Source organism: Sebastes umbrosus, chromosome 4 (genome assembly GCF_015220745.1).
Source record: "Sebastes umbrosus isolate fSebUmb1 chromosome 4, fSebUmb1.pri, whole genome shotgun sequence".
Lineage (NCBI taxonomy): Eukaryota > Metazoa > Chordata > Actinopteri > Perciformes > Sebastidae > Sebastes > Sebastes umbrosus.
This window is the reverse complement of record NC_051272.1, coordinates 10727941-10751854: the sequence shown is the minus strand read 5'-3', so window position 1 is coordinate 10751854 and position 23914 is coordinate 10727941. Positions and strand designations below refer to the sequence as shown.

The window sequence follows — 23914 nt, the reverse complement described above, 5'->3', positions numbered from 1 at the left end:
TATTACCTCATTAAACATTGTAAACATGAGTTTATGGTCTCAATCGCTAATTTCAAGTCTTCTTCAATACAGTATGATGTTCATTTAGTAAATTATGGTCCCATTTAGAGTCAAATAGACCATAAAGCAGGGGATGCTTTAGGGCGTGGCTACCTTGTGATTGACAGGTTGCTACCACGGCATTATCCGGTCTGGGAGTTGTCCGTGTTTTCGTCTTACTACTTTAACCCTTTCATAGTTTGTTTTCAGTTAATCAAAGTTAATTATAACCTTTTTAATCGCCTGAAAAGGTCTTATTCAGAGTTTGGTTGTACTTGGCTCCACCCTCTTGTGTCACTTCTGGTTGCAAAAAAAAACAAGATGGCAACGGCCAAAATGCCGAACTCGATGCTTCAAAACGGCAGTCCACAAACCAGTGAGTGATGTCATGGTGACTACATCCACTTCTTATATACAGTCATGGTTCCAACCTGTGAAAATAATGTTTTTTTTCTTTCGCACGTCATGCATAGTCTAGAGGCTTGAGTTTCCTGTTTCGTCCTGATCTCGACCATACAATGTTACAGCAGTTAAGTCCCATAATAATCTGGATCACGTCCGCCTCCGATCGGCACTGACAGGTATAAGCATGTCATGGTTTTTCATGTCCAAAATAGGCTCTGTTTTATGGGTTCACTGGATGGTAAACAATCTGCATGGCTTATTTTACACAGTTCTCTAAACAGTAAACACTTGACAGACAGCCTCAACAATGTCTTGTGTTTGGCATCTCATTCCTCAGAGTTAATGCCGGTTATATTTGACCCCCGCTGACGGCCGTATCATATCCTCAGATAACAGCTGCCTCCTCACTTCGACTCACATCAGCCAGAATTAGAAAGGAGTGAACAGAGCAGGAGAGCCATCTGGAGAGAGGAGCTACAACTGTTAGCATTTTTACAACTGACCACTGTGCACAGTTATACTGTGGAAGCACCTCACAAAAACATCTCTTTCTCCTTTCAGGAAGGAGGTGAACTGTTATCTCTGTCCTGCTCAGAGCCACATGAATGAAAACTGTCGTCAGGACTTACAGGTAAGAAATAGCCGACAGTTCGAGGATCCTTTTCCACTAAAGAAAAGTCAGAAGAGAGAAGAAATAATACATAAAAATGTATTATTACAATTACTACAAATGTGGCCATAGAGAGAATAGATATATACTGCATATCGAGGCCAGAGGTTGTGTTAACCGAATATCTTCCATCATTGACTGCATTTTTTTAACAACGATGGAAGAATCTGAAGGCCATCCATCATTTTGATGGACTGGAGCGCTCCAGTCTTTTAAAAATAAAACTACTTAGTTAGGACTAGGAATAGATCGACTTGGTTAGGTTTAGACAACAAACTGCTTAGTTAGCTTTAGGAAAAGATCGCTGTTTGGGTTAAAATAACACTAATTCAATAAATCAACGTTGACTTCTGGTTTCACACGGGACATGAGCAGCGGTCTCCTGGTGAAAGTCTGGTGTTTTTTGACCCACCCGTCCACCTTGATCTCCTTCCACGCAGCGTTTGTCGCTCTTTATACTTCACAAGTACGTGGATTGCATACAAATTTATTTCGTGCTGACCATCATGAAAAAAATTTGAAATTCGTGTCTATGTCCACGAATCAATACGTAAAATTTCGCGACTATTCGACATGAAGTGCTGTGCGACTGGATTTTTTGCACTGATCATAAATAATTTGAACCTGGGCAGAGAGCACTGACATTTTGTAAATATAAAATGTCAAGCTCACAACACAAATACGTGCACCAGGTAGCACAAATTAAATTGGTTGCACATTGAAAGGTCCATTACAAACAAACGCTTATTTCCTGTCATCTTTCTATTATGTACTTGCCCAAAAATAATTCCTTTTTCCTATTTGACTTTTTAAAAATGTCTCTAGACCTCTGAGCTAGATAAGCCTCAGGCGTTATAAACACTTTGTGAGATTATTTAGCACTTATTTAACATTACATAGCTGTGTTTCATTTGTGGTGGGAAATGCAGTCTTGGTCCAACCTGCAGGTTTCTGTTCCAATCAGACACCGCAGCAGCTGATTTCACTGATTAGTTCTTCCTCTCTAAACGAAGGTTGTTAATCAGTGAAACTAGCTGCTCTCAATGTCACATCTTTTAGCACTTCTAAATTAAACAACATGTTGCAACACGCTTTGACGTTAAAGCATTGCATTACAGTTATTGGATGACACGTTTAATTAGAGTCAAATGTGAGAAATACTTGCGTTGTGTGCGACTATTACGTTTGTTTCCTCATCAAGTAGAAACAACCTTTTGGCTCTTAATAGAAACGTGTTGGTGTGCTGCTGTTCTGAGGTTCTTATTGTGTTGAAGGTGTGTATTTTTTCTGGTTTTGTGTTGGTGAAACATGCTAGAACTAAGAAAATGACGCACATCTTCAGGTCTTGGCGTCATGAACATTGAAGCTCAGGAGCTGAAGTTCATGTTCTAGAACAACAACTGTGTTTACAGTTCAATGTTTTTACATTTCAGAAAACACTGGACATCCTGGTGCTCCAGCAGAACTGACATTATGAACCTGGAGAGAAAGAAGAAGAAGAAGAAGGAGGTTAAAAAGGAGGTTAGTTTTTTCTTTTGAAGGTGGAAACTGACACCAGACACATGCTGGGAGACTCTGACAGCACCTGCTGGGAGGATTTTCTAGGTATCATGTTTGTTTGCTCAGAGAGGTTTTATGAGGACGCTAGTGTCATTCAGGGTGCTTTCACAAGCCAACATGTAGTCGGATTTAAACGAACTCTGGTGTGGTTCAACCTCTGGTTTGGGCAGTTCTGAACGCAGTAATCGTACTCTGGTGCGGACCAAAACAACGAGACCACCTCTCAAAAGCGGTCACGGACCCTTAACAAGCGAACCAAAACACATTTGTTGAGGTGAACGACAGGTTAACATGAGTGAGAGGACTGACCTGGACTTCTGCAGAAGTCTGATGTTTGCTTGACATAAAAATGCTTGACGTTTGCATACTTGCCAACCCTCCCGATTTTCCTGGGAGACTCCCGTTTTTCATTGCCCTCTCCCGGTTTCCTCTCGGGGTCACAATTTCCCGCATTTCTCCCAATTTATAACAATCTTTCACATGTTTGTTTTCTTCTTTTCGTTATATCGACCTGTTTCTGGCGCTGTACAGCGTGTATCAGCCCCAATGTTTCCAGACCGGACGACACTAGAGCTACACCTAATGTCTTTTCCCGGCGGAGAGCTGCTCTGAAACTCAAAAAAACTTCAACAGCAATATAAGAAAAAAGACCGCGATTTCCTGCATAGAAGTGGACAAATAAGATAAATTTGCTCATACAGGCCTCTCAACAACTAATTTTTTCATTTGTGCACTGTGAAACCGAACCAGACTAAATAGAAGACAAACCAAAGTACCAATTTCATACACAGACGTCGTCCTTTAGTGTTACAGCTCTTATACCTCTATCCTTTGGCTGTATTGTCTCCCAACTATTTGAGTTTTATAATTTGAGAATTGTGTCTTACGTGATTAAATTTGCTGAAGCTAAAATATAAATGAATCAGCAGCCATCTAGTCACTGCCAGAAGTTATTGTCTTCAGCTGCAGCGCCTCAAACGGCCACTAGATGCTGCTGCAAGCTCCACAAAATATATAAGTATATAAATAGAAGTAGCAATCCTTAAGATCTCAGTCGTGGTTGATGTAGAATTCTTATGAGAGTGAAAATAGTGTAATTGCTCAAGTTTAGCAGTCTGGAGTATTTGTGTTGATACATGAGCAGAAATATAATAGAAAAATTCAATTTATATGTACATAAGCTTCAAGTTTTCAGAATTGTGTATATAGTTCCATTTTTTGTGTGTACAACGGGGAAAAACTGTAATTTTCCGGGAATGTCACCACAGACACCCATTTCATAATATTGCAAATATATAAATACTGCAATACTTTCATCAGTGGGTCATTGTGTGACATCACTCGGCTACAGATAGTGACTTAACAGACATTTATTTAAATGAAAATCTTCGAGATTGCCACTTTAACTTTTAAAAGCAGAAACAACACATTTGGCTCTCAATAGGTAATTTAAACTTTCTGAAATTATTATTGTATTCAGAAGATATTAATGGTTGACTGACTCACCCTCTGTCCTGGTGACTGCTAAATTAACATATTACAGTCCAAACACCTAGAATAAAATAACATATAAGTATTGTCGGCTATAAGGTTATAAAGTTATTTTCAAAGTTACAAAAACATGTTAAATCATGCCATGTTGGAGTTTACCAAGGTTCTCTTTAATATAATAAATTTCAGTCAGTAATATACCCGACTTAAATATTCAAAGGAGGATGTACAACACTGTGCAAGCTGGGTTTGGACATTAACACTTATGTACTTACTGTAACACGGAGTGTGTTTCAGGCTTTAGTGCTGTTTTTGTTACTTTACTTTCACTTCTCTTTCAGTTCTACCTCTGTTTGTTTGTATTTTTTTGTGGGACTTTGTCCAACGTAGAACTTTGTGAGCGTTATTGTGAGAAACATCCACAGTAACAGGACTGTAAGGGGAAGATCACAGCAATTATAGCAATTACATTTTAGTCTAATTGCTCAGATTAGTGGATTCACTCTCTTTTTTTTCATGATGGAGTGGATATTTCCCGTTGTCACTATGTAGGCTGTTCTCATTTAGCTTTAAGTACCTATACCTACGAAAAGTAATACAGTGTAATTTGTATATATTCCACAATTTCAATGTGTATTTAATCCACATAATAGTGAACCAGGAAGTAAAGAGCGACAAACGCAGTGTAGGGAGGAGGTCGTGGTGGATGGGTGGGTCAAAAAACACCGGACTTTCACCATGAGACCGGTGTGAAACCAGAAGTCAACGTTGATTTATTTGTCACGTAACTTCCGTACTTAAGTTACAGCACTTCTGGTGTTATTGTAACCCAAACCGTGATCTTTTCCTAAGCCTAACTAAGTTGTTTCCTGTGAAGACAGAGGGTTTGTTTTGAAGGCAGTATGCATGTAACTTGTGAAAATTGTCATGTGTTGCTATAGATTCGTAGGAAAACGCACAGAAAATGAGGAATAGAGAATAGAAGATATCATACGAACCATTGTAGGAGGATACACTGAGCTTCCAGCAACAGCTATTTCACCAGAATGCGCAAATTAATTCAATATCCATAATATCATGTGCATGAATTCATTAATATCCATATCATGTGCAATATTACTTTTTTTTTTTAGTTAACTTCTTTTACTTTTATTGTTATTCTAGCCCGGTTACACGAAAAGGTGTATGAACACCGTTCTTGCTCTTGCCGTGTCATTTGTACGCCATGTTGTCTGTACTGACTGTAATGTAAATGCATCCATGTAAATATGCTACGCTCAGAGCTAGTAGCAGAAAAATAGAGTACAAGTACCTCAAAATGTCACTTAAAGGGACTGTTTGTAACTTTCAGAAATGCTTGTTAACAGTGACACCTGTGGCTGTTAAGTCAATGAAAGACAGCGTCGGGCTCACGCTTGCTCGCTCTAAATTGACAAAGTGAGGCGACACACGTCAGCTAAAACCACAATATCACTCTATATTTCACCTGCTTGGCAGTAATGTTAGCTGACCAGACGAAGGTCTCTCCATGAACATGATTTAGATCTGATCCTAGTGTTGGCTTTTCCTGCTTCAGCCTCCCGACCAGGAACAGGGGAGACACCGGCACCCGGTCGGGGACGATAACGTTTCTCGTTGCGGAGCCCCGTCACTTCACAAGACACGGAAAACCTCTGTTGGTCTGGAGGAGCTGCAGCATTTATTTCTGCAACAAACATCCACTGTACATTTACTAGAATTTCTCAGAGCTACGAAGTCTTCTGCAGTGTGTAGTGTGGGTGCATGCACGTAAGAGTGGAGCGCGAGAACGCGCGCGGTGTGTGAGTGAAGGCAAGCAGGCAGAGGAGCAGAGACTCCGGTCCTGGAGACCAAAGCTACTGTCTCCCCTGCGTCTTCTGGCCGTGGTCGGGGGGCTGAAGAGCTGACACTGTTTTGCAAGTAGGGGCTTCACTAGATATAACTTTGCGGTTTTGGTGCTTCCGTGTAGTTTGTGTTGGAGTCTGAGTCTGAACAGCGTAGCCACATGCGAGCGCGCATTGGAAACCAACACGGTAGATTTATACGTGTAAAAAGTTACAAACAGTCCCTTTAAGTACAGTACTTGAGTAAATGTATGAAGTTACTTTCCACCTTTGGCCCTTGCTCTGCAGGTGATTGTAGAGTAACTGGAAAGATGCTATGAATGTTTTAGTATTTCTCATAATTCTAGGTAAGAGGTATTGATGAATAACATCAGTGATAATGTTTAAAAACAAGCTGTGATGAGATTTGTGTGGTTGTAATACATATATTCATATTAGAGAAAACGTTACTGACAGACAGTAAATGCAACCGCAAACCATCTCTACGGGAGGCGACACGGACACTTAAGTCCACGCTAAAAACATAACCAGATGGTGGACGCATCAAAACTACTACTACTACTACTACTACTACTATCAGGATTATGAATCAGACTCCATGTAAACATAAACATATAGTTATAAACTCTGCCACATAGTGAGGAAAAGCCACACGCCTCTCAGACCTGCCGTTCAGAACATTCCTGAGGCTCAAGTAGAAAACACCTGCCCGTCTCTCTGTCAGAACCATGAACCCGACCCCCCCAGCATCACCCTCCGCCGCCACATTCCCAGCATGTCTCCAGCTCCATCATCATCTCTGCTGTCTGCACTTCACTCAGACCTGTCACCACCTCCACACCGTCAGCCTGCGCTCCTATAGTCTGACCTGCTACATGTCTATATAACTCTGCTCCGAGGTGATCACTGCTGATCAATTACTCAGATGCTTTTCCCACCAAAATTTGCAGTTTTTTAAACACAGGAAAACCTACTAAAAATGGGCTATAGACTCCTTTCCCATTGTGAGTGTGCCGTGTTGTTGCACTGGCTTTTCTGTTTTTTTTTTCTTTTTTAGATTTGGTTTAATATTTTATAAATGGAGTACATATAGATCTAAACTAAATGCTATAGCATGTACCTAATTATTTTGTATATATTAGCTGCTATATTAGCTGTACTATGCTGTATGTTGTACAAATCACGTCTATAGTCACTTGAAATATGACTTTAAGTCAGGTCAATTTTATGGAACAGTGTGTAACATTTAGGGGGATCTATAGGCAGAAATGGAATATAATATCAATAAGTATATTTTCTTTAGTGTATAATCACCTGATAATAAGAATTGTTGTGTTTTCGTTACCTTTGAATGAGCCGTTTATATCTATGTATCCTCTCTTCATGGAGCCGGCTGTCATGTTTCTACAGTAGCCCAGAACGGACAAACCAAACTCCGACTCGAGAGACTGTAACGTTTTGGCGTCGGCCACCGTAGTTCTCCTACACGTTTGGCACACAAGGTTTCAGTTGGTTGCAATCAGAAACCTCACTGCTAGATGACGCCAAAACCTACATTCTGCTCCTTTAACATTAAAGAGGACCTATTATGCTTATTTTCAGGTTCATACTTGTATTTTAGGTTCCTACTAGAACATGTTTACATGCTTTAATGTTCAAAAAACGCTTTACTTTTCTCATACCGGCTGTGCTGCAGCACCTCTTTTCACCTTCTACCTGAAATGCTCTGTTTTTAAGACAACAAAAAAAAGCTGGTCCACCTTAACAGCCTACCTTAAGAGGCGGAGCCGGAGTTGCAGGATACAGGAAGTTGGCTCCGGTCTCTCCGGCTCGCTTGAGCGTAGCGGAGGAGTTGTAGTTTCATAGCATTTATTCTCCGACAAATAAACTGTACACACCCTCTCTGCTCTGTCTGCTACACCTCACAGCTATAACGCCACCGATAAATTCACACTCCCTGCCGCCACACACACATGGTCTGTCGGACACTCGTTAAAATTACACTGCGCTGATAGACTGTATGTGTGTGGCAGGAAGCCACGGCAGCGCTACAGCTGCTAACGTAGCTCAAATACACACACTGTTTGTCGGCCACTCGCTAAAGTAACGCCTCGCTGACAAACTGTATGCGTGTGGCACAAAGCCTCCTGGGCAGACACACAGCGTACAACCTGCTAAACTAAACTAAATGTTCGGTGGAGACTTTTACTGGGAAAGTGGCTGCATGTCCGTGACACTACACGCAACACCGTGGCTGCTAAGTTAACGCTCCCGGACGGGTGAACTGGGGACACAGTTGTCTGTTGTGCTCATACACTGCAGCTGGTACACCGCTGCATGCGAGGCACAAATCTTGTCGGTTAACGGTTAATAATCGGTTAACGAGGGTCGGTTATCGGTTAAGAACATTTTTCAAAATTAGCATCCCTGTTTACTATGTTAAGTTGTAACATTGTAACAATTGCTAATTGTTACTAAACACAAAGTCTAGCTGAAGCTGATGGGAATGTCATCAATTCTGCAGGTATTTTGTCATAAACCAAAGTATTGGACACATTCAAATGTCAACATGATGATGGCGCTAGATGAAAAATCACCAAAGTTATTACAATTTATCCTGACGGGAACGTGAATTTGTGTAACGTATCTTCATACAACGGTTTGTATAATTTATCTTACGAAAAGTTATTCCTCATTTTTCGTGCGTTTTCCTACGAATATCCAGCAAAACGTCAATTTCTGCACCGTACATGCATACAGTCTTTTCAAAACAAACTTCCGTCTTCACAGTAGACTACTTAAGCAACAAAACTACTCAGTTAGGTTTAGGAAAATATCGTGGTTTGGGTTAAAATAACTGCGGAAGTGGCGTAATTTAATTACGGAAGTTATGAGACAAATGAGTCAACGCTTACTTCTGGTTTCACCCGGGACACTCATCCACCCCAACCTCCTCCCTATGCAGTGTTTGTCGCTCTTTGTACTTCCTGGTTCATGATTATGTGGACTAAATACGTATTGATTTTCTGGGATATACTGTATAAGCTACGAAGAATTACAGTGCATTACTTTTCGTAGCTACGAACGGTGTATGAGAACAGCCTGATGTGTGAGTACCAATCCATCATGTAGATGTTAAGACATTGCACAGAATAAACTGTCACCTGCTGGTGGTGCTAGAGGAAAAGCCAGAGATCACCAAAGTCAGTAAAATTCATCCTCTGAACGTCTGTACAAAATGTCACGGCAATCCAGCCAATAGCTGCGGAGATATTTCAGTCTGGACCAAAGTGGAGGACTGACATCGCCATCATGCCGCTAGCATGTCTAAAAATGATAGCACTGGTTGTTTAACAATGACCACAATGTTCACCTGACCCTTAACCAAATAGTCTTTAAAAAAAAAGGTTGCTCTTTAAGCACTCTGAATCCTAGAATGTTTTGTTTTTGCTGTATAAGCTTTCACATACTGCAGGAAGCATTCATGTTCAGGTAAACCCCCCTGAGAGGAATCTGAAGCAATTAAGTAAGAATGCTTTTTATGAGCGAGTCACGATGTAACGTTATCCACATGGAAAATCTGCCTTCCTGCCTACCTGAAGTCCTGCCCACATATTTTTTATAGCCCAAGTGTTAATATGAGAGGGCCTCCAGCAGCCAGAGAAAGGTCTGGAAGCCTTTCTGAGGGGCAGATCCACAATCCAAGATGAAACGCTAACTAGGCCAGCCGGCCGATTACGTGATATTTATAGACGGCAGAAATGTGAGCTTGCTAAACACTTTATTTTGAGCAATAGTTAAAAGCCATATCAAAGTTTCACCTGTGGTTTCTTACTTTTAAACCTGTTTTATGAACTCGTCTGTAGGTTCGTTGCGCCTGATTTTCGATATTTGAGAAAATCTAAAACGGGCTTTTTTTTCTGCTGTTATCACAAAAAGAAAATAATTTAGAAAATGCTGTAGATCAGAGAGGTAAAGGTTGTCAGCTGCTGACTCCTGGAACGTTACTTTTACATTCGGATGATCACAAAACGTCTTCCAGATCCAGGTGGTCCTCTCTAAAATCAAACTTGTGTGTATCATGTATGAAATCGGGCACTCATGGGTTGTTATTTTGCTCTTCTTTAGGGACCTTTTTTCAACTGCAAATTATGCAGTTTGTCAACATCTGTTTTATCTAATAAGATACAGATTTCACTGTTTAAGGAAAGTCCAAAGTTAGGTTAAACTTTGGAGCGTTATTTAGTGTTCTTCCCGACAAGCTAGTATGACATGGTTGATACCAATGTATTCTTTAGGTCTTCTTGTTTCATATGATACCAGTATCTTTGCTCTAGCTTTAAGACAGAGCCCATTACAACCTCTGAAAGACAGAATAGTGGCCAGGCCTGCTGACAGGCTGTCAGGCTGTTAACAAGTTACTAGTTTATACAATAAAAGATCGATATGTGACGTCCGTGTATCGATACAATATTGCCATGCAAAATATCACAATTAGGGCTGTCAATTGATTAAAATATTTAATCGTGATTATTATGATTGTCCATAGTTAATCGCAACTTAATCGCACATTTTTTATCTGTTCAAAATGTACCTTAAAGGGAAATTTGTCAAGTATTTAATACTCTTATCAACATGGGAGTCGGCAAATATGTTGCTTTATGCAAATGTATGTGTATATTTATTATTGGAAATCAATTAACAACACAAAACAATGACAAATCTTGTCCAGAAACCCTCACAGGTACTGCATTTAGCATAACAAATATGCTCAAATCATAACATTGCAAACTGCAGCCCAACAGGCAACAACAGCTGTCAGTGTGTCAGTGTGCTGACTTGACTGTGACTTGACCCCAAACTGTATGTGATTATCATAAAGTGGGTATGTCTGTAAAGGGGAGACTCGTGGGTACCCACAGAACCCATTTTCATTCACATATCTTGAGGTCAGAGGTCAAGGGAACTCTTTGAAAATGGCCATGCCAGTTTTTCCTCTTCAAAGTTTAGCGCAAGTTTGGAGCGTTATTTAACCTCCTTTTTTCTACAAGTTAGCTTTAAAACTGCGTTAATGTGTTGTTATCGCATTAACTTTGACAGCCCTAGTTGCGATACTATGCTGTATCAATTTTGTTCCCCCACCCATAGTGCCAACCAATTCAACGTATCCTCATACAACGGTTTGTATGATTTCTTACAAAAAGTTATTCATCATTCTTCGTTCGTTTTCCTACGAATGTCCAGCAACACGAGTAAATTTCCACTCGTTAGATGCATGCAGCCTTTTCAAAATAAACTTCCGTTAGGTTTAGGAAAAGATCGTAGTTTGGGTTAAAATAACCACGGGAGTGGTGTAGCTTAAGTACGGAAGTTACGTGACAAATAAATCAACGCTGACTTCTGGTTTCATATAGGGTACGAGCAGCGGCCTCCTGGGTGAAAGTCTTTGTTTTTCGACCCACCCATCCACTCCGACCTCCTACTTATACGAGCCCTTTGTCGCTCTTTATATTTCCTGGTTCACGATGGATTAAATACGAATTGACTGACCAATTTCAACTAATAATATCATGACATCCATCCATCAATCAATCTGCAGCTTTAAGTGACAATATTCTGAGCACGCCCACTTTTTAGTGGTCCAATCAAAAGGACCTGATTTAAATCCCTCCTTTAACTGCACACCGCTCAAATATTCTGTTTCACTGGGGCATACATCACAGTACAGAAGCCAAAGACGCTCTAACTCATGTTTCACTGGGACTTTAAGACTCTAAATATGATTCCTAGTACATGTTTGACCATTTCAAATGATGTAACAACACAGAATCAACAGATTTTCCCTTAATTTTCCCCTTAAGTTGTGATTTGGAGACCAACTGAAGCCTATAAAGTGTATGTATCATCACTGAAGCACCGTCCTCCAGATGTCTCTGACTCTGCTGTCCTCCTACGTTCATCAACCTTCATCTGGTGAAACGTTTTGGACTCTGATGGTTTCATAGTCCTTTTCCTCCCTTTTATAGCGACCCGGTGGCACCAAGCGGAGTCCTAAAAGGAACTCAGGCTCCTCCTCGGCGATGCCTTGTTGATTTGCAGCAAGACGTTGGCAAGGGATGATGATATTTCAGGAGCTTGCTGGCCGATTGGTCTAAGGATTGTGCATTTCCATAAACAGGACCTCCATATCCATAACCAAGCCCTCGTATATATAAACACCCCGGGGATGATTTCCTCCCACTGCTGCCTTCTTCCTCCTCCACTCTCTGTCTCGTCGTCGTAGGTGAGACCAGTTTGTCTTTCTTCCTCCTCCTTTTCCTCTCTGCATGCCTGAACGGAGCCTGTAAGTGGATACAAAGCAGCTGAGTGGAGACGTTTTGGGGAGTCCTGTTGGTATAACGTGCTAAGGTGATGAAGTCCTGACCTCTGAGGTTTGTTAGTAAGTGATCCAGGGTGAAGGAGAGGGCTGGATATACTGCCAGATTTAATGAGCACAGGATGTGCCACGCTGCTGCGTCTGCTTCTCACTTTCACTGAAGATTTATATCCTTACATTTATAATCTCTTTTTTGAAGCATTTGACTGTTTTGCAGTTTAAAAATGTGACTGATTCCTGAAGCTTGCAAGATTGAAAGATTGGAACGACTGTTGTTTACACATTTTGATTTCTGATCTTTGGTTGCTTGAGATCTTTTGGATTCAAGAGAAGATCATGAGACTTTATTTTTTTAAGAGAGTATGCTGCAACATATTTTAATCTTAGCAGGTAGTTTGGAGTCAAATTTAGCCATTGAGACCAAATCTGGCTACGAATTGAGATTTCTATTTTATTACAGGAATTTTCTAGAAATTGGAGCATTAAAACGAGGGATTGATTAAATAGTAGCATGAAAATAAAGTTGAGTTTGTCGTCGAAACAGTTAAAAAGTTCTCTCTTGGATTTACTCACAAAATTACGTTATGGTTACGATATTTGTGAATTTTAGATTTTCGTTTTAGGCGAAAATAACACATGCTTTTGTGAAATATTTTGTGAGTGTGAGTGTAAAATATGAAGTTAGACGACTCGGTTTCACCTGCTGTCTCTGTGATACAAGGTGCGTTTGATGTCCACTGGAAAGCTCAGAAATTCTATTTTCCAACGATACCAGGCATGATATTGTAGAATTATAAGAAAATGATTGCATATCTTTTGATCTCAAATTGTTTTTATATTTACAAAATGTATTTCTGTACGAATGTATTCTTAAAATACTTTGTAATAAGTTGCAGTTTGGACAACATACAGTTTGTTTACAGATTCTGAAAGCTGGAGACCTCAGCTTTTCAAAACAGTATTGCATGAATATGTTCTATAAATAGATCATCTACCATCATAACTTTGTTTGTAACTACACAACAAGGGTACGACCGTTGGGCTTAAGAGGCTGAGAAATGTGGCTTCTGCACTAAGCTGACTTTTCTGGAGTTTTGGTCTGGAAAAAAAGCATTAAAAGATAAAAATGACTTGTTAAGACTAAGCTTTTACAGTGTTGTGATTTTGAAGGTTTTTAAAGTTTCTGGAGCTTTGGTCTAGAAAACTGAGAAACTGTTTTGATCTAAGAAAACTTTTTAAATTTTGCAGTTTGTTCACTGCAAATAAATGTGTTTAAGTTGTTTATGAAGTGTTAAAATCTGCCTGTGCTGAGATCTTGTTTCTGTGGTGCTTCATTATTCTGACTTTAATGAGATGGAAACTAAAACCTTGAATTATTTATAGTAAAGAATAACTCTTGACATCTGATTCTGGGACTCAGCGACTGGTTTGTTTTTGCAGTGTTTATATTGACAGACTGGCGTTAGCAGCCGACTCGCTGCCGCAGCACATTTCTCCTCCCTGAAAGGAATTGAAGTGTTAACTCCCGGGGGATATTCAGTTTTGAACACCTGTAAAGGAGCTTATCACAGGCGTCAGCGCCGACATTCGACCCAAACTCCAACTTCCAAACTTAGCTCTGTCACCACTCAGCTGCTCATCAACTGTTTTAATAGATCACATTTCATAGCGAGGAGGCTCACTGATATTTAAGCAGAACGCAGATGACATGACATCGTTTATTCTCAATGAGTTCTTCTTCTGCTCTGTTTTTTCTCCTCAAACAGGTCGTGAAGAAGAAAAAACGCCAACATGTCTGAGTAAGTGCCACTTCTCTGTTATTCATTATTGATGTTTAGTGGTTAAATAAACTGCATTGGAAATAGTTTTCAGTGTATTTTCCATAGAAAATAGGTAGAAATAATCTGTTCCACAGTGTTAAAATATATGTTACAGTAAAAATGCTGTATTTAAGTTCATCAGCAGTGAAATATACTCGAGTATCCAAAGTAAAAAAAGTAGTCGTGTGAAGGATAAGAGTTTAGTTTTAGGTGAAAACGTGCAGCCAGGTTTGGTTATTAGACTTCTACAGCAGAAAAGGAAAGGAGAACAGAAAGAAGGAAGGACTGAATGAGGAAAGAAGGAGGATAAAAGAGAGAGAGAGACAAAAGGAAAGAAAGAAAGAAAGATGGAAAGAAAGACAGAAATAAGTGAGGAAGGGAGAAAGAAAGAAAGAGAAAATTAAGAAAAGATAGAGACAAACACACATAGTCAAAGAAGGAAGGGAAGAAAGAATGAATGAATGAAGAAAGAAAGAAGAGAGAGAGAAAAGGACGGATAGAATAGGACAGAAGGAATGAGAGAGCAGAGAAGGATGGAAAGAAAGAAGGGAGGAAGGACAGACAAAATGAAAGAGACAATGTAAGCAGGGAAGGAAGAAAGGAAAGAGAAAGGGAAGGATGGAAAGAGAGCACAGCAGAAAGAAAGGAGAAAGGAAGAAGAAAATGAAGGAAAGACAGAGAGAAAGAAAGAATGGATGTACAAATAATGGAGAAAGAAAGGAAAGAAAGACATGGAAGAAAGGGGGGAGACGGAGGAAAGAAAGGAAGACAGAACGAGGAAATAAAGGAAAGAATGAAGGAAAGAGAGACAAAATGAAAGAGACAAAGATGCAGGGAAGAAAGAAAGGAAAAAAGAAAGAAAGAAAGGAAGGAAGGAAGGAAGAAGAAAATGAAGGAGAGACAGAGACAACAAAAGAATGGATGTAGAAATAAAGGAAGAAAAAAGAAAGAGAAAAAGAAGGAAAGAACAGGGTTTTTGTTGAATCGTGGGTCAAAGGTCAGAGGGTATCGTGTCCTGTACAGATTGTAAAACTCCTTCAGGCAAATTTGTGATATTGAGCTACAGTATATACAATATATATATATATAAAATGACTTTACTTGACTTGACAAAGGAATGAAGGAAGAAGGAAAGAAAGAAGGGAGGAAGGAAGGAAGGAGGTGAAGAGAGGAGGAAAGAAAAAAGAAAATGAAAGATGTAAAATATGAATGATAGTAAAACAGTGACTCCAGTAGTTAATCTGTTGTTTAGGTTGTTGAACTGATCGAGAGATTAAAGACAGTTTTCTGTTAAAGACACTAATAAAGTTGTTTTCTGATCTTTACAGCAAGAAGATGAACTCGAGCCGCCGGCATCATCTGAAGGTACGACGGAGTCCGTTTCATTTATCTGTTATTCAGTGATTGATAATGAAGCTGCTGATTAGTGAATATGTCGTGAAAAAGGTTTGATTAGCGGCTTCACAGGAGTGCAGGAACTACAACATATAAAGTCATTATTATACAGTTTTTATCAGAAGAACACATGTATTTGTTAAAAGAGCTATCAGTCACTTTTTATCCCTGTAAATGTTAATAATCTGAATCTGTGAAGTTTACCAGCTGCAACTTTAAAGTGATGAACACATTAATGCATCAATAAGTATAACCCAGTAATATTGATATATATTATTCTTTGGTTTGGCTCTCTTATGAGTGTTTAGATTTTTACATGTTGGTTTCAGGTGTAATCCTGATTAGACAGTTTAAAGCGCTGAGACGCCCCCAGCTGGTGGAAACTGTCCAACACACTCGCACACAAAGTGTTTCATAGTGTTTAAAGATTTTATCATTTGAAAAGCAGATAGGAAGGAAAAACTACTTTGGATTGAAAGTTTCATGTGTTGAATAAAAAACTTTAATTTCTTACAAACACAGATGTCAAAATTTAATATCAGGTCAGGTCAGGTTAACGTCAGTCATTATTGTCTCACCTTTATTTAAACTTTGTTCTCCTTTAATCCCCCTTTTTGGGGGGGAAACATCATTGTGTTTTATTCATTGTTAATAATACCGTGTTTTAAGTTGACTTGAATTAAATGTAGAATATCATTTGATTTATAAATAGATGGACCAAGATTACGTCTGTGACCAAAACAAGATTAAGGACTTATTTCTAAATAATTTAAGGGTTAGAACAGTGACTAAAGAAATGCTAATACATACTAAATACTAACTATTGTATTATCACATTTTGATTTTGTTTTTTGTCTTCAAGGATTCGGAAAAAGGTCACATGAACCCACATGGAAATTCAAACCATGTTTTTGGAAGATTCACACATAATTTAAAAAAATATAATGCCAAATTATACATATGAAAAACAACTTTTGATCGTCTCTGTGCAAGTGATCACAACAGTGTTCACATGTAGAGAAAAGATCCTCACATACCCCCTAAAACCTGATAAATGACCGAATGAAATGATAATAAAAACATTAACGCGGGTTGAAAAACATAAAAAACGCAGGTTGATTTCTTCTTCTTTTGACTGTCGCTTGGTGTTTCCTGCAGAGTTTGATGCTGCAGATCGCGGCCAACTGGATGATACAGGAGAAAAAGGACCTCGTAGTCGCCAAGGCGGCCTACATGGCTGAAAACTGTACTAAACCCAGTACGAGCGGAGACCATGCCACCCTCATGGTGAGAGAAACCTCAGTTTAAAATCATTCCTTCATCAGAATCCCATTAGTTGACTTGACTGGAATTATTATAAACTTAAGCTAATTATCTAAAAACCTGAGCCAAAGCACATCCAGAATAGTCCACGTGTTGGTCATGATGATGCACTGAACAGTTGAGACTAGCAGCTAAAATAGTACAGTTAAAAATCGTCCTACTTTCTGTTATGACCTTTTATCTTTATCTCATTTTATGCTGATGATGTTTTCTTTTATTTGACTGTCACAAACTTTGTTATCTGTGAAACAAGACTAATGGTCCTATCTTACACCTTTCGCAAAGGGCCCTCTCGACCTTAACGGTCATGGTAAATGAGTCAATAAATAAATAAATGTCATTAAATGTAGCAAAAATAATATTAAAAATAAATGTAGCCATTAATTAATTGATAAAATATGATATAACGGAGGTTCCCACTCTGAATGAGCTCAGCTTCAGGGAGGAGAATGGCGGTGGGTCCGCGAAACAGTTCAGCTTCAGACGGTTGATCTGCACACCTGTACCGGTACGAGGCAGCGGCAGGCCGATGACCCGCTGTACGTAGCCGGGGACAAAGACTGGATTTCATAAATAGAAGTAGACATCGTTAGCTAGCTAGCTTGCGAGCATATAGTCATGCATTCTGACCCCATAACGACACCCATTGAGTGACAGCCTCTTAATTTGCATAATGAGGCAGAAATGCATAAAGAAATGTATAAAGAAAAGAATGCAGTAATAAATAAGGGGTGTAATGCAAAGGGAAAATTGTGCATAAATAAATCAATCAATCAATGCATAAATACATAAATAAATACAGTCATTTAAAAATAAATACAAATAAATAAATGCATAAATAAATAAATAAAGAAAGAAAGAAATTAATAGATTTAAAAAATAACAAAAATAAATACATAAATAAATAAAAGGGAAAATTAAACAGAAGAGTAAATAAATAAGGGAATTAATACAAAGATAAATAAACAAAGAAGCAAATTAAACTCAAAATTGTAATCAATTTATGTCACATTTTATCAATTAATTAATGGCAACATTTATTTTTAATATTATTTTTGATTTTGGCAGGTTCTGTCCTCGATAAACTACCTCCATGATTTGTTATTTATTATGCCAAGCACAGTACTGAAGGGGGCAACACTGCATTTCGTCTACTGTCAGGAATATTAGCAGCAGTTTGAACTATAACGTCTCATCAGTGAAACACCACGTCTGTTTGTGTGTTTAGGATACCTGCAAAAAGTTTCACGCCCTCATCGACAAAGTGGATGAAGACAGGTACGACCTGGAGTCCAAAGTGGGCAAAGCTGATAAAGAGGTAAACTTCCTGCTGCTGGGCAGCCTTTGAGCTTATTTACTGATGAGTGTTTCTATGGCAACCAAAGGAGACGGCTGTGTTAGTCGCTCACATCTGACAGCTGGAGAGTTTGTGAAGTCTGATTTTATTTTCCTATAATTTCTCTCCTTTTTCTGTTAGTGTCGGTCAGTTCATGAGTCGTAAAGCTTCAGGTTAAGTTTTTGTTCAGGTTAAAAAACAGTTGAAATTAGCTTCTTTGCGCTCAGTCTGGACTAGTGTTAATTTTTGTTTCTCAGTCCTGTGACAAATGTCCTTGTTAGTTTTTTTTATCAGATTTATTAGGACTGTCAATCGATTAAAATATTTAATCGCATGATTTTTCATAGTTAATCAGGATTAATCACACTTTTTATCAGTTCAAAATGTACCTTAAAGGGAGATTTATCAAGTATTTAATACCCTTATCAACATGGGAGTGGATAAATATGCTGCTTTATGCAAATGTATGTGTATATTTATTATTGGAAATCAATTAACAACACAAAACAATGACAAATATTGTCCAGAAACCCTCACAGGTACTGCATTTAGCATAAAAAATATGCTCAAATCATAACATGGCAAACTGCAGCCCAACAGGCAACAACAGCTGTCAGTGTGTCAGTGTGCTGACTTGACTATGACTTGACCCAAACTGCATGTGATTATCATAGAGTGGGCATGTCTGTAAAGGGGAGACTCGTGGGTACCCAGAGAACCCATTTTCATTCACATATCTGGAGGTCAGAGGTCAAGGGACCCCTTTGAAAATGGCCATGCCAGTTTTTCTTCACCAAAATTTAGTGTAAGTTTGGAGCGTTATTTGACCTCCTTCACGACAAGCTAGTATGACATGGTAATAATATTTACATATTTTTGTATTTTCAAAAGAAGTTATTAACCTGTAGTTTATTATGCTCACATGAGGGTAAGAAAGGCTGATAGGGAGCAAAGATGGATGATTAGATAATTCCATAGCTCTCTGACCAAATCTAACTGACATTACTTTTGTTAACAAAAACAAAGAACATGTCTGACTCTTCAAATATACATTTTTTTTCTTTTAAAGTACATCAAAAAACTTGTATTGCAAATTGCAATTGTGTTGTCTTCCTCTGAACCTGTGAACAACGTCCACACAGGCGACGACATGTTCGGCTCTCTAGTCAGCGTGCTACACTTCTTTGTCTTCTGTGTTTATTAGCGGATTACAAACCAACTTTAAAGTGCATACTGCCACCACCTTATTTCAACTTGAGGCGAGAAATTTGCGTGACGCTGTGTCGTGAAATCAGTGTGGAGATTCTCCACAGACCGTCTATGGTAGAAACAACAACGTCGCTGCTGTATTTATGCCTAGATGACTTTATGTTGAGTGTTGATGGAGCAGCTGCATAGCCTGGCACTGATCCAAACTCTATTCAGAAAACAAGCATTTTAAAAGTTGTTTGCTTGTCGTCTTGAAGACAGACCTGATAGAGCATGAATTCAGACTTTTTACAAATCAGCATCATTATGTAGTTATTTTCACATCATTTTGATCTGTTTATTGCAATTAAATCACAGCACAATCTGTTTATTTTGGGTTCATCCCGCAGTAGCGACGTGTGGCTGCTAGATACAGTCAATGACACAGTATGTGAATACAGCTCGCCGCCGGGTGATGTTATGAACCCAGACACGACGGCGTTTGGTTTTCTGACATATCTGGGACTTCTCCAGCATGTACAAAGCAGCAACAGTGGTTATTTCTTCCATGGTTGATGGAGGAAATTAAAGTTGTTGGTATCAATAGAGACAAGCTCCTCCTCCTCTCCGGTGCATCTAGAGCGAATGAACACAAATGATACCAGCGGTCCAACTCGCGCAAGTAAAGCGAGGCGAAAATTCACTTCGTTCTTGGTTTGAATGTGACATTAAATCAATGAAAGCAATTTGGCTTTGTATTATCATCCTAATATTTATTTATTTTATTTAATTATTGGAATAATACATAATAACATAAATTTCCCATCATCGGCTGATAATTTATCTAAGCGTATATATATCGTGCATCCCTAGTAGATACATTAACTGTTGGTTTTGGAGTCTTTTAATGTGATTTCATCAGACTCGTCCTTTGTGGCTCTTAGATTGCAGACCTGAGGATCAAAGTGGTCGACCTGGCCGGCGTGAAGAAACCCGCTCTGAAGAGGGTACGCATGTCAGCCGACGCCATGCTGAAAGCTCTGCTGGGCTCCAAACACACAGTCAACATGGACCTGAGGGCCAACCTGAAGCAGGTCAAGAAGGAGGTCAAAGAGGAGGTGAGTCTTTACAGGAGGACGACCAGACAGGTAAACGGATAAACAAACTGTGGACACTTGTTGACTTGTTGTTGTGTTTGTTTCTTGCAGCCCGCAGAGGCGGTTGGCGACTGGCGTAAGAACATAGAGGACAAAGCCGACAGGAAGAAGATGTTCGAGACCTCCTAAAGCATTCACCTCCTCCTGTAGTTGGCTGTTAGCACTTTTTATGGAATTGATGGGATTTTAAATTGACTTTTTGTTTCATTAAATCTGTAAGTTTCATCTCGGTCTGTTATTGTACATTTGTACAGCGAGTGGTTCAGGTGAGAAATTACCTCTTAATTTGGTTGAAAGGCTAGAAAGGAGCCGTCTTGTGTTCATGTATTTACGTTCTGCAGGTATCCTGTATCCTGTAAGTCCGCTTATCATACGCAACTTTGGGTTTGTTTTCCTGAGGAGTCGCTTACAAATATTGGTAGTCGCAGGTTGTGTTTATTTGGGCTTGTTTCTAAAGTGTAGTTGCTTATTTGGGCTCCTGTCTCTCTCCTCTATACCGGTCTAGTTTGTCCTGTTGCAGGATCCGTACACAACCCCGATCTCTCGGATGTGTGATGAACGTTACAGATGAGGTATTGCACAGATTAATCATAACAAAACAAAACAAAAAGGCAAAAATATACAGCCAATTCAAACAACATTTACTTTACAATTTTAGTCAGATTTTTAGAGGATATTGTAGTGTCAGCTGTAGGTGCAGGGATGGGGGACATCTTCACCAGTCCTCCCACTCATCGTCGTCTTCTTCGTCTTCATCTGGAAAAAGAAAACATAAAACATTCAAATAGCATCCAGAGAATAAAAACGTTTTCACATTAAAGCCACCACGGGTAACTTTCATTTAGTGTTGATTTTGGCGGTCCCTTTAGACAAAAGCGGTGGTGTTTCTGAGCACCAGAGTCCCTTTAGAAAACCTCTAATTTTACTGCAGCAGGGTCTGACAGTCTGCCCCGCTCAGTCCTGCTTCTGGTTCTCTCCGATTAAAACGTGACGTCATATTTACACGAGACGGATCCTTTCTAGCCATTCAGACTTTTATTCTATAGTATGACTTCCTGTTTCCTTCTGTGCTGCTGATGTTCACTTTTGACAGATTCCTGCTTCGTAGTGTTTTTTGTAATAAATGTGTTTTGTTTCCTACGTCTGCTCGTCATCATGAGGTATTCTGTCTTTGACTCAGTGACGCTAAACATGGCCGACAAAGCGCACGACAAAACCTCGATCAGATTTAAATCATCTCGCAGACATTTAGCTCGTTTACCTGCGTTTGTTTTTGTTAAAAAAAACTGTCCCTCAAACAGAATTAATGCTTGATTTATTCAGTGACGTAAAAGACATTTACTGTGAGTGAAATGATGTTTACTTCTATTTTTACACTGACATTTACACTTTAATTTAATTAAAATATAAAAAACAAAACCTGAGATTAAACCTGGGCTGATGGTTATTAATATTTGTAATAACAAGAGTTGTGTTTGGAACTTTAACGAGGTCATGTCATGCTCTTTGTGGCGCATCTGTGGATGTCAGTGAAGGACGAGACACAATATCCATGTTTGTGTCCGACATACATGTGTTCAGGGAAGCTGTGAAAAGTGAATGTTCGTTTTACTCGTTTAACTCACAGATTCAGGAAAATACTTTTTGTTATTTTCATCATCAAATGTTGGAAATTTCACATTTCTAATAATGAAATGGAAAAAAACCAAAAAATATATCTATGATAACATGTTCTAAACTTAAGGTTCACTTACCAGCTTTTCCAGAGCTTTCAACCGTGTTTCACGTGATAACACCTGAACATTTGCTGAAGAAGGCCATGGGAGACTGTTGAAAGCTTTTAATGTACATTTATTGATACTGTGTATTATGAAAATCTACACATTTAAATTTTTAATTAGTAATTAACCATAAGTGTGATGTTAGAATACTGTCACTTATTTTATTAGTTATTATATATATTTATATTAAAAACATATAAATAATAATAATACATATAAAATATGTATATTTATTTAATTTATATATTTTTTACGATATATTTTTTTCGTATTTCTTTTCTCTGAATATTACCCCTCTCCCGGCTTCATCATTTTTACATTACTGTACTTACTCAGCTTTTTGTTTTGAAAATCAACAATGTTAAGGTTTTTATGTTTTACCACTAAACACATTTATTTATAATCATATTTTTACATGTCATAGCTATACTTTAATATTGTATCTGTATTTTCACTCAAAGTTACCAACTTTTCCTCAGTCACTACTTTCAAAATTTCAGGAAAAAATAAATAAATAAATAAATATATTTATTTATTATTTTTTATATATATATTATATATTCTGCAATATTTTAATTTAAGTCCCCTTTTATTATTAATTAGCAGCATATCAACATTTAATAAATTATTTATAACGCACAATAACATATTTGTAAACAGATGTAAGTTTTTTTATTAATGTACAGTATTTGTCAGCAGCTATAGCGTCTCTTATGAAAACATATTTTATATTATTACATCTGTGTTTTACTATATTTTCTCCATATAGCAGTATACACTCCTGGAGGAGTTATAGCTGTTTACAAATACATTAATAAGCCCTTATATCTGCTTACAACTACATTATAATGTCTTATAATATATGTTATTAAATGTTTGTGTGCTGCTTTCTGTAAATACTAAATAGGACTGAAGGTGTTGTTGCCTACATCGACCACATAGTGTCAGCAGAGGACTTTCTGTTTCACACCTTTAGTCTTCTTCACTGTTTACTGTCTGCAAACATCTCAGATTATGTTGTTGTTGGACAGAAGAAGACAAATTCCTCCAGTCAGATTATTTAAAGCACAACATTTAAACCTTTTAAACAGATTACTACAGTTTTGTGTTGAAAATGAGGCAAAAATAATGTTTACTTAAGTGTTTTTAATGTATTTTTTTAAAACATTTAAAAGTTAAAAGCACTTCTTTCTAACACTTTAATTAGAAATTATTATCATTTTAATATAATTTATAACCTTGGTCAGTTTGAATATTGTTTGTTAAAATAGTTTATTACTAATGTTTGATGACTGATGTCAAACCTCTTTATACATTTTATTTATTATTTATTTATTAATTTTTTTCAAAGCTGTGTTTTTGTTATTTGAAGTTTGACTACCTTGTTCCTCCACTGATAATAACTGGATTATTTCCTAATCGACCGTATTGATCAGAGATGGACTCTGTTCAGGCAACAGAAGGTGAGCAACTTCACTTTTTATTTTGTAATTGTGTGTTTTTTGTGTAGA

The 23914-nt window shown here is 38.3% G+C and overlaps 2 protein-coding genes across 2 annotated transcripts in view; both read left to right on the top strand.

Annotated features, from left to right (window-relative positions):
• LOC119486364 (troponin I, fast skeletal muscle-like) overlaps positions 1-14528 on the top strand; it is a 28941-nt gene extending 14413 nt beyond the window's left edge. The window contains exons 7-9 of the mRNA XM_037766443.1: positions 1087-1097; positions 6081-6087; positions 14404-14528. Coding sequence (XP_037622371.1) covers positions 1087-1097; positions 6081-6087; positions 14404-14412 — 27 coding nt within the window. The 3' untranslated portion in view covers positions 14413-14528. The remainder of the gene's footprint in view (positions 1-1086; positions 1098-6080; positions 6088-14403) is intronic.
• LOC119486369 (troponin I, fast skeletal muscle-like) lies at positions 12192-21762 on the top strand. Its single transcript, XM_037766448.1, has 7 exons — positions 12192-12310; positions 14170-14202; positions 15552-15588; positions 16777-16905; positions 18170-18259; positions 20410-20583; positions 20674-21762. Exons 2-7 carry the CDS (start codon positions 14195-14197, stop codon positions 20749-20751), a joined length of 516 nt encoding a protein of 171 aa, XP_037622376.1. The 5' UTR covers positions 12192-12310; positions 14170-14194; the 3' UTR covers positions 20752-21762.
• Positions 21763-23914: the final 2152 nt, after the last annotated feature.

Bases quoted from the DNA above. Each gene is read 5' to 3' on its own strand.
- LOC119486369 (XM_037766448.1), top strand. The intron at 16,906-18,169 runs GTGAGAGAAACC...TTGTGTGTTTAG, and splicing joins GAGACCATGCCACCCTCATG to GATACCTGCAAAAAGTTTCA. The intron at 20,584-20,673 runs GTGAGTCTTTAC...TGTTTCTTGCAG, and splicing joins AGAAGGAGGTCAAAGAGGAG to CCCGCAGAGGCGGTTGGCGA.